The 11,626-nt window shown below is 34.7% G+C and overlaps 1 protein-coding gene across 20 annotated transcripts; it reads left to right on the forward strand.

Moving 5' to 3' along the window:
- The first annotated feature begins 355 nt into the window (after positions 1 to 355).
- LOC101249470 (F-box protein At3g07870) lies at positions 356 to 11,093 on the forward strand. 20 transcript variants are annotated; one of them, XM_069287105.1, is made up of 11 exons: positions 356 to 2,352; positions 2,453 to 2,643; positions 2,762 to 2,853; positions 6,305 to 6,367; positions 6,460 to 6,524; positions 6,832 to 6,858; positions 9,456 to 9,622; positions 10,062 to 10,142; positions 10,370 to 10,448; positions 10,651 to 10,710; positions 10,796 to 11,093. In XM_069287105.1, the coding sequence occupies exons 1-2, from the start codon at positions 1,221 to 1,223 to the stop codon at positions 2,557 to 2,559; spliced, it is 1,239 nt and encodes a 412-aa protein (XP_069143206.1). In that variant the 5' UTR covers positions 356 to 1,220; the 3' UTR covers positions 2,560 to 2,643; positions 2,762 to 2,853; positions 6,305 to 6,367; positions 6,460 to 6,524; positions 6,832 to 6,858; positions 9,456 to 9,622; positions 10,062 to 10,142; positions 10,370 to 10,448; positions 10,651 to 10,710; positions 10,796 to 11,093. The 20 variants fall into 20 exon arrangements, with proteins under 20 accessions (XP_069143206.1, XP_069143197.1, XP_069143203.1 ...); XM_069287096.1 differs by having other exon boundaries at positions 356 to 2,643; XM_069287102.1 differs by having other exon boundaries at positions 6,305 to 6,524.
- The last annotated feature ends 533 nt before the right edge of the window (positions 11,094 to 11,626 follow it).

Here is an 11,626-nt window from a genome sequence, read left to right on the forward strand (position 1 = left end):
TCATATCATTCATTAAAAAATAATGTATATATACCCCGCAATTTAACAAAACATGCTTATTTATCTTTGTTAATATACTTATTTTTTGAAAAAAACTAAAACTGATTTTCTAATTGAAAAAGTCTCACGTGAGTTTTATAAATCCCATTCATTATTTTATCTGTCCAAACTCAATTCAAATGAAAAAAGAATTCATTCCCTTTTTTACTCGATCATAAAATAAATTTGAATCGAGCTTGAATAAAAGAAAAATTGAGTTGATGTAGAAAGTCAGGTCTAGATAAATAAAAAAATGAGTAAGTTAATTTTTAAGCTACATGACGAATTTGAAATTAGAAAACTCAATTAATTTTTTTTTCAAGTTTAATAATCTTTACAATAAATAAAGGAAAATTACGCAACAAAGCAAACTTATATTATTTAATTATTCATCGTAGCTATAGTTTGTTATAATTACCACTCACGACTAACATTATACATTAGTTACATGGGTTGACTTCGAGTTTGTATATTAGTCAAGGTTGTATATATATAATTCGCTAGAATATACAAATAAATATGTATAATATACAATTATTTAACTTATATACACATACAATTCACTTCTCTCCCCTCTCTCGCTCTCCTCTCTCTTCCCTCTCCAGTCTCGCTTGCCCTATATACAAATGTATATGTATAATATACATATAAAAATTCACCTTTTTCCCACTCTCCGTCCTCTCTCGCTCGCCTTTCTCCCTCCTTTACCAATCTCGCTCGCCTCTCTGCTACCTCTTCCACTTTCACTTGCCATATGTACAAATACATATGTATGATATACAATTATCTAACCGATATACATATACAATTCACCTTTCTCCCACTCTTTCCCCCTCTCTCCCAATATCCCTCGCCTCTTTCCTCTATATAACATGTAACCACAAATTATAATTATCAAATTATAAGTATGAAGAGTAATTAGACTATTTTTAAATGGCTATAAGTGAAAGTTTCCCAATGAATATATATGCACTAAATGCAAAATTGGAGGTATATATAAACTTTTCTGTTTCCAAATGTACCACATTGTAGTTTTTAAAAGTTGAGTGTTTAAACTGGAAATATAATCATGAAGCTGCACAATTAACATGAAGCAAAATTAGGATTCAACCAGTGTGTAGAAGATTGGGGTTAATTTGCAGAAATTCAGCTCCAGTGAAGAGATCCGTCGCCGGTGAGAAATGTCGGATTATTTGCCTCAAGAATTATTGGTTGATATCTTCACAAAACTACCAGTCAAATCAATCCTCCGATGCAGAAGTGTTTGCAAGTCATGGTATTCTCTTCTTACTAGCCCTAGCTTTACCTTCACACATCTCAATCGAAAACGAGATGATCATATGCTGATTAGGAATTATGGTAGAAGCACTCGATTAGATATGTATCCTTTGTTTGGTAACAATGAGAGGTTGGATCCCGACCATTTCTTAGATTTTTCATTTCGTAGAGGTTCCGTTAGTATAGTGGGTAGTGTTAATGGTATTTTGTGCCTCGCCGACACCGACACCGACGCCGACACCGACACCGACGCCGACGCCGATACCGATGCCGACGCCGACTCCGCCATCTTGACCCATTTATATTTTTGTAACCTATCCATCAGAAAGTCGGTAAAACTCCCTGAACCAGTTCGTAGTACCTATCGTTTCACACTGGGGTTTGGGTTTGATTCGGTTACTAATGACTACAAGGTGGTAAGAGTAGTACACGCTATGGGACAATCAAAGCCACATGCTGATCTTTATAAGTTAAGTACTGGTGTTTGGGAAGACATTTCCAATGTCCCTGAGCCTTACATATTAATTTCCATTGAGCCACAGGGCCCACAGGTGTATGTGAACGGCGCTTGTCATTGGATTACTACTAAATTGGAGTTTACACCAGCTCGGAGGAATCGGAGGGTGATTCTTGTGTTCAACATGCATGATGAGACATTCTCAGATATGATATTGCCGAGTAGTTTAATCAGTGAGTCACAAACACATTTTGATGAAGTCTTCCTTTTTGCGTCAGAGGGATGTCTTTGTTTGGTTGATAATAACTATGACAAACGTGAACCTATTAAGATTTGGATGATGAAAGAGTATGGTGTGCCAGACTCATGGGAGAAACAGTTCAGCATCCAAAATTATCACTTTGCACTACATTTTCCTCTTCGTGAAGATATCTTTTGGACACCTTACCTTGGAACGGCTGCTCCAACTGAGTTTGAGTTTGCTAATGACTTTATTAAGCCAATGGCTATAAGGAAAAATGGTGAAATCTTATGGAAAGGTAGCCAAAGATTATTGGTTTCTGTTGATCACACAATTGGTAGGTTTACAGATATTGACATTGGTAACTCATCAAATGATTGGTGTTACAATCCACGCTATGTTAATTTTTACAAAGAGAGCCTTGTTTTACCTGATAGATGGACAAATAATTGTGTTGGAGATGCTTGTGAGGAGTCATCCGATTTATGGAAGAGAGACCCCAAAGATGGGAAAAAAAGGATCTCAAGGGCAAAATCTAATATAGAGAGCGGAGTGCATCTCTTTCTCACATGAGTGGATTGCGGAAGAAAGAAAGGAAGAGTAGTTGGACTTGAAGTCCTTTAGCTCAGTAAGTTTTCAATTGAAGTTAGTCACTGAAGTTTAGGTGCTGATCCCTTAGGCATATGCCAACTTGTTTTCTCTTATAAGTCTTCTCAATTTCATGCAAACATTACATTGCATTGCAGGGTTCAGGCTGGCATTGAAGACCTCTTTGATGTATTGTGTAAGGTCAAAGTTTCCATGAGCCAGAAGTGTATGGCACATTTAATTCTCTAGGGTACTGAAACTCTTTGTTCTAAAGGCAGACTGTAAACGCTTGTCTTAATTTCTTTCCTGGTGGATGTTTGGTGCATTATACTTTTATGGTTCATGTGTTATTCTATCTATCTGTCTTGGATTATAGTTGAAAAATTGGCTTACTGCTTCTAGCCAAATATGTTGACCCTCAGTGATACTGCCAAAAATCACTTCTATGAACAGAACTTAGTTTCTTCATATGCGTTTGTAGAGTTTTTTGTTTCTTCATAGTTTGTTGATCTTATAGCAGGGAATGATTGTCTAGTGATTTGCTGTTTCCTTCGGTCTTTGCACCTTGGGTTTCTTCAGTATACTAGAAAATTTTTGCACTGCCTATTTACTGAAATTGGATTTGGTAGAGGATCTGTCGTGTTTCTTCCTTGGGTAGCTATTCATGTTATTACTCCAGAAGACCCAAACAGTACATGCTGGACAGTCTTCCAAATTATCTTCAGATTCCTTGTGATCCTTCTTTCTTTCCAGCAACTTAACGGTTCTTTTAAGGATATAGGTATAGCCCAACTCAGTCCAATAAATCGTAATCACAGATCCAACAATTGCCTATCATTACTCCAATTAAAGTGTATGACGATATTTTTTCTTGGGTGCCAAACTCTTGCATCTAGAATGGTTGAATAGTCTTGGATAGTTGTTTGCAAGTTAACTGCCTACTGTCTCCAATTTTCTCAGTGGTAATTCTAAAGACCACTTAATTAACAGAATTTAGTTGTCATGATCACATGCCTTTCTTTTTATTGTGTTGATCTGACAACAAGGTTCCTTCATCTTCCTCTTCTCTTCTACATCTTGCTGATAGGATTTTAGTCTTCGTCTTGACTGAAATTCCAATTTCAGTTGCCATTAACATGCAGTTGCATTAGGGGTTCTGTTGATGTACTAGCTAGAAAGTTCATGCAACCACTCTTTGCTGAAGTATTTTGCTTTAAGAAAGGGAAATGTATGGGTTTCTTTGTTGGTATTTCCTCCTTTAGCATTAATTTAATTTTGCTCATTATGCAAGAAATCTACTATAAAACAATATGTGTGCTTGACTGGCTTATATTTGTCAATGACACAGGTCTACAGTGGTCATAATTTAGTCCAATACTATGCGCCTCTGTCTTTAGTCAGTGAGTATAGGGTGCAGTGGCATTTAGGTAGCAAATGCCAACACTGGCTTCATTACCATATTTAGCTTTTCTTCTTTTTTTTGTTTGATGACCGTGGTGCCGGCCCAGCTTTCACGCACCATATTTAGCTTTTCTTCTTTCTCCCCAATTTCTCATTTTACTTACTGAAAGAGAATAAAAGCTATCCATTAAGTAAAGAGAGGGTTTGCTATAGTGATTCGGCTGGTTGGTAACCCCTTTGAGAGTTGCGGGTCATTGCTACTGCAAGGGGTAAATAATTCAACAAAGCCACAAGTAGGTATGATGAGCAACTAAGAAGAGAGGGATATAAAAAAAATGAAAGGGATATTGTCAATCTTTAGATTCTAAGATGAAAAAATGAGAAGGTAAAGGTATAGAGATCTTCCCTTCTTCTTTTCTTCTTTCAAAAGCCAAATACAGTGCATTAATTTCGTATCAGCATGTGTTCAAGAACTTGGTTGAATTCTTATTCAGTAAGTCTAGGTTAATAACCGTCCCTCCTCGTACAACATAGAGAACTAGAAGTTTCTGAAAAAGGGTAACTAGGTGGTACAATTCTGTTTAGTCGATAAATAAGATGGAGGAGTCCTTGAAGGAGGAGCCAGAAAACACCCCATGAGGCATTTGGCCGTTAAACGAAACTTTAGTAGGTAAATTTTACATTTCTCTTATATGAGAAGCAACTCTTACCTGCTTCAGGTCTCTGTTTCGTCAACATGCCTGCCGGGCCATTTGCTTGATAACGCGACATCTTCTGTATGGAGATCTCTTTGCCATCAAAAATCCTTTCATTTCTTTCCTTCTAAATGTTCCACCAAATACAGGCAGGCATTGTTTTGCACCAAATCTTCCTGGCTCTTGCTACCTCCCCTCCTTATCCAACAACTTAAAATTCACCTTAGCCAAATTGATGAAAAATGCCAACACTTATGATGAAACTCTACACCATAGAAAAGGTGGTTGTTTGTCTCTAAATCCTCCTTACCTAACGAGCATCTAGAAGCCATGTAGATTTTTCCCTTTTCTACAGTGTGTCATGAGTCCGACCAGCTCTAGCTCGTCTAACTACTAGACAGGTGAAGCATTCAACTTAATTGGTGCCACACTCTTCCATACAGACTTTCGGGGTCCATTCTGATGGTGTTCTCATATGTTATCAGATTCGATAGAAACCACCATCATTTGTTATCTATTTGAACTAAGGTGTCCCTTGATAGCTTGTTTAGATGTTAGTTATGCAGTATTAAATTCTGCATAAGTAATGCTGTGGTAGCGGATTAGGAGGTAAATTATTCATGTATTGCTTTGCAATTTAGAAATATGCATAGCTAATACATGATTAAGTTATGAGGGAATCTATGTATTATTTTATGCAGGATACAAGGTGAAATAACTAATACTAACATAAAATAATACATATTTTCACTCATAACTAATCCCTACATTACTCATACCTGCATAACTCTAACTAGCTACAAATGACCCCTAAAGGTTTAAATTTGTATTCTGACTTGCTACTTGGTTGATCTGCTGATAGTTTGGTTGACTTTCATTTTCCCAGTAGTTTAGTTTTGTTTCTACTGAGTTTGAGGTTAAAAGGTGAAGCAGAGGAAAGAGTTGAACCTGTAGGTCAAGTGTTTGGGTACATCAAAAAAAAAAAAAAAGTAGGTCTAGTCACAAGTGTTTGGGTAAAGTCTTGATCAAGCTTTGGCTTGATTTAATCGTTAAATTATGCACTGCTCATCTTGATCTGCTAACTAAAGTAGGTCAAGTGTTTGGGTATCTTTATTGCTCTATATTTTCTTTATCCAAAATTTTTCCATATAAATAATACTACTAATTTGATAAATCGTTAGGGGGAACAGGCCCAACAGTAGTAAGGAGGGTATAACACTTGTAGCGACAAAAAAATTGGGAGCAATAAATTTTATATCCATGGATGCTGGACAAACAAGCGAACACCCCAACTCTGATAAGAAAGACGACGATAGAAATGTTAGGCGCCACGAACTCTACAAACTTGTGATGGCTAATGAAAAGCATACTCTTAATATGAAAACTCTTGCTCTACTTCCAGAATAGGTTAACATATCCGTTCTAAAATTTATTGAACTTTGGATAGAACACACTGTTTCACCGTTTTACAGTTGCCCCTTTTTCAAAAAACACACACTTCGTTTCACCATTTTGTGCAAATGCATATTCCTTTCCCAGCATGAATATGCATTTTCAGTTACTATTCTGAACATCTGGTCTGATCTTTGCCTGCTATATACGCAGTTAATGAGCTTCCCTTGTTTCCTGCTTTTGACAAAGGAAATCCTCACTCCATCTATGAGAAAGGCAAGTTACTGTAAGTTGTCATAGCTTTTGCGGAATCTACAAAATTCATTAATACTCATTGGAAAATATTTTTGTGTAAGGTTCAACATCAGGTCTCAAGTCTTGTAACAAAAACTTGCTGTACAGCTAATTTAGCCACTGTCATTCATTATTAAAGGTTTGTTTTACATCTGGTTTAAATCGTCGTTACCCATTGTATCGTATTATATCTTACAAAAAAACTTTTTTTGATTGCTATTTAAAATATATTAAATTGTATTGCTAAATCTGTCATTACGTAACAATGAAAAGCGCCCTTTTGTGTAATGACCTATTTGGTTTGATCGCGTTGTTACCTAATTTCTCTTTCAAATTGTGTCCTTAATATTTTTTTTTACCCTATATCATTTAACTCCACCTAAAATACCATATCCTAGGTTTGTACTCTTGTTTTTTCTTTATAGTTAACTATGTTATTTGCGCAGGTTTCTGCCCTTGTTTTGAAATTACAGGTATATTTTTTTGTCCATAACCATATATTTTAAAGTTCCTTTTTTGCTTTAACTATATCTCAGTTTATGGAGAACCTTTATTGCATTTCTTTATTTCCATCACATCTATTTCTTATGAACTTTAACATGCAAACAATGTTATAGTGCAAAGAGAGCCTGGGCCAGTTAACAATTAATAACACTACTTGTTGAAAAATACTTACTTCGCTATAAGTTCTGGGCCATGTATGATATACTTGATCCCAAAAGAAGAGAAATCTTTTCAAAAATATTTTTGAAAATAATTATGTTTGAGTTTCATGTCTTTGGTTGTTTTTGAAGTTAGTAGATCATATTTATGCTGCATGTGCTATTTAGTAGTTAATGTTCATACAACCAGTTGCATGAATTTAATTGTGTTTGTTTTTGGCTTGGGTTTGATTTTTTTCTTATAAATTTGTAAACATACGGCCAAACATTATTGTAACTCTTTTTGGTTTATTAAAAAAATGTGGAATTTGGTAATGTGATTCGCCTAGTCAAAATCTCACTAACAGTATTTTTGTGATACTTAAAACAATATTGAATCATTGATATCTTTCAATTATTTATTTGCTAGATTAGGCCCATTAACAATAAATATATCCTTATTTTATAGATGTGCAAGTGCCGCTTATTTTTTATTCAGATTTATTTTTGCATATACGTAGATTCATTAATTTCATTTGAATTCGCATGAATTTAATGACTTAAAACATATACAAAGCATAATTTGTGACAAATTAGCAGAAATATGCTGTCTTATTTTTTTATTTTTATTTTTGAATTGGCGATAAAATTACTTTATACAATAGTTCAGGGTATTTTAGTAAACTTACCAGTTACAATACAACATGATACAATCAAAGCCAAACAAGAAAAATATTATTGTCAACAACAAACGATACAATCTACCCAAACATTGTTCTACAAAATAATACAATACATTGTGAAATGATGGGCTGCAATAATACAAACAGAGTGAATAGTCTCATGTTTTAATTAATACAATTATGTGTTCTCATTCTTTCACTCTTCTACAGTTTCACCTTTCAGAGTATCCAGGTCAATGGCAAGATAAGAACTTCTCTGAATATTGAACTATGATCAACCTATGTACCATATAAAAAAGTTTCTATTTGTAAATTTTGTTGTGCCAGTCTTATGGTTAAGATAATCTCACACCAAATACAAACTAACTTATGTGCTCTATATTCAGGAAATTATGAAAACATAAACACTTTCGGACATACATTAGAACGTATAGTAGCTTATTTGCATTTACACTGCCTGTTGTGCATTACAATGCAGACTTGACAAGAAGAAATTGTGGTATCTATACGTTTAGAGTTCAAGAACGAATGTGCCATGTGATAAATGATTTGAATCCTGGTGACAAGAAACCAATAAATCTGCAACTCTACTTTTATGACAGTGATGATGAATTTTAGTGAATAGAATGTCATGTTCTGATAAGGTCAATGACTCTATAGTGTGAGAACTAATGGATATGCTGAGAAATGAGAATTAATCCATATTCCCTTTTATCTGATCTTTGATAGATATTATGCAGCTACATAATTTCTGCCGTTCTCATAGGTAGCCCATATACTTCATGGACATTGTTTTATTGTTAATTCTGAGCACTGCATTTGTCCCGAAGGGAATGGAATATTTGTAGAACACGAACAGCATTACCTGTACGTCAAAAATTATGTTGATCTTAGCCCTCTGGTCATGTGATGATGTTTATAGGTTGTGCAGATTTGGATATACTTCTTGGCCATGTTTATTCATCATTTTTTCTCTTCAGCTTTGGGCAATCTAACTAATTTGTAAATTGTTAATTAGTAGTATGTCTTCCTGCCTTTCTGTAATATTCTCACTTGAGCTCATGCTTTTTTGTAATATTCTGAAAATTGGCATCTCTACTGATCGAAGATGTACCTTTCAGCCTTCGATAACTTTACTTACCCTTTGTTCGTTTCTTTTAGCCTATATTTTCTATTTAACGTCTTCACTTTGAGGCCTTCTCTTATCACTTTTTTTAGTCTTCTGTTAAATCTCTATTCCATATGTAGATATGAGGATTGCATGTTGTATGTGCTTCTTTCTGCTATAGGTTAGGACCCCACTGATATTGATATACTCAACCACTGACTTATCCTACAAGCATCTTTCTGCACCAGTAATGGTACCACAAAAGGCACATCTTCATCAGATTTTCGATTTTAGCCTTTGGTTTTCTTTCCTGTTAGTTAGCTGCACACTCATTGCTTCCTAGCAGCTTTATTACTTCGCAAGTAAACACCTCAACGACTATCTTGTCTTCTAATACTACAATACAATTATACTATTTATCAACCATTAGAGTTCAGTAAACTTCTTCTTACGCCCTCGGATCACAGCCTCGACTCCAGGTAAACCGAATGGCTTTGAGAACTGTCCTCTGTTACTTCCTGTATCTGTCAGCGTTCCGTCGCTTCATATTAATGCTTATTTTGCTGGTAACGTTGTCCTCTTCAGACAAAATCTACATATATAATTATTAACCGACTGATTTATCTTTTTCCTTGCAGAATTCTGAAAGAGTGACCATTGGATCTAACCATAAGCTAAACTATAGTTCCCGTGACATACGACTATTGTTGAACAAGTGACATTCCATCAACGACAACCGCTTGTTCAGCAATGATTCTGCTGCCAAGGGAACTTTGGTTTGCACTGGCGCAACACTTCTGTTAAGGTATGTGAGCCTGTGCTGCTTATTCTAATGTGTGTGGGTTTTCCCTGTCGGAGGAGAGGTACATTATTAAAAGATAATTTTTTTTGGTCCTTCTACTTGTAGACGACATATAATTATTAACTTGATTTACAACCAAGGGTAATATTGGTATTTCCTTTTGACATTTTTCTTTGCTTATTTCTGTTCTCTCCATTAGCCACCACAAAAATTTTATTCCACTGATTTTGCCTTTCATGCCTGCACTCGGAACATTTTTGCTCCAAACAGGGAAGAGCTTTCTTACTCTTTCCTGTTTGTTTGTTATAACCACAAATAAAACAAACACAAATTTACAGGGGTCACCCACTGAATTTAGTAGAAAAGAGATCTAAAACATAATGGAAGCATGTCTGTCAATTTCCAAACTTTTTCTTCTTCGTTTGTCCATTTTTAATTGCAGTTACAATTTTCAAGTCAGCTACTTTAGTTTTTGATCAAATCTGGCTTAATCTTCTCAAGGTTGTTTCTTCCAATTTTCCAGGTTAGCTACTTCTTCAATTCTCCGTCTAACATTTTTTTTTTGAATGTTGTCTGATCCGTGTCTATCTATTTTGGGAGAGCTAGCTCAGATACGAGGGAAACATTCCTATATTCCTTACTGCCATCTTTATATGTAAAAGGATATCTTTCTTGACGTTTGGTTATGATAAATATATTTCTCTAAGTTCTTTTGTTGCAATTTTTGCATTGAAATCAATCTTCTCTTAGGAGTTGGAATTGGAAGTGACCAAGCATATGCGACTCATACCCTATCGCTCTGCTAAGTAGGGCTCTTAACAAAAGGAAGGTAAAATCGATATTGGTTGTCAATTAGAACAGCAAGTCCAAACTTTTATTGTTTTAGGTATATTGGCTCCCTGACAGTACCACAGGATGTTATCTGGAATATTAATAGAAAGGAAATTAACTATTAAGGCCAATTTTTGTTAATGAAAATGAAATATGCAACCATTTCCATTTGAAGTAAATTTTGCTTTTTAGTTTTACAGGTGAAAGCCAAATGAAACTGATCCCAGATGCTGTTCATGACGCGAGTTGCTGCCAAATTTGTAAGTGTTTTTTTTCTACTTATGATTCATCCATTATAGTATTTTTCTGGACTTTTTTTTTTCTTCCTTTTGTTGTTTATCACAGGAATCTGGAACCAATGGAAGACCAGCTCAGCCACTTAAACAGAAGTGAAATGATTTTGTAGCTATAGTTTCAGAAAGCATACCTTACACTCTTTAAATCATATTGTCGCTATTGCTGTTGATCATATAGAAATCTTTACAGACTTTTTAAGTTCTCTGTCTTTTTTTTTTTTAAAGAGATCTATTAAAGGTTATGTACTTCGATTCAAATTGTAAGAAGACAGGAGATCTCATATCCTCGGAAAAAAAGTATATACCTTTTACTAAGGTTGGCAATTGATTATTCTTTGTTGTACCAAGATATTGGGATGAGAATTAAGATTTCTTGGCAGCTTTAAAGAAGAAAATAGTATTTTCAGATCTTTTAGGTGTAAAAATGATGATTCCGTAGGAATCTTAAATTTTTTTAAAAAATTACAAAGACCTAAGATCCATTTTCCTCCATAAATCCACCCATTACATCTCCACTTTGGATTTAACTTAACAAACTACTAAAAGAGATGCATCGTCGAAGTTCATACCAAGAATTCATTTTCAAATTGTGTTTCAAATATATGGTGTTAAAATTAGGTGTAATTCAATTTAAAAATGCACGGTATATAAGTGGGATCGCGTAATGACTCTCTTGCTTAACTCTTTCTTCTATTGCTTGCCACTCCTCTCTTTCACTTATGTATTTAGTGTGATTCACATGAATTTAGATATGAAATTATTAATTACCTCTAAAAATCTCATTCGCATTTCTCTCTCTTTTAATGTATTTGATAATAAAAGTACATGTATCTAACTTGAAATTCAATATGAAATCATTAATTAGTGATACCATATGTCA

The sequence above is a fragment of the Solanum lycopersicum genome, chromosome 7 (genome assembly GCF_036512215.1).
Source record: "Solanum lycopersicum chromosome 7, SLM_r2.1".
Classification (NCBI taxonomy): domain Eukaryota; kingdom Viridiplantae; phylum Streptophyta; class Magnoliopsida; order Solanales; family Solanaceae; genus Solanum; species Solanum lycopersicum.

What these genes read in the sequence shown, in the direction of transcription:
- LOC101249470 (XM_026032093.2), top strand. Translation starts at nt 1,221, where the DNA reads ATGTCGGATTATTTGCCTCAAGAATTATTGGTTGATATCTTCACAAAA.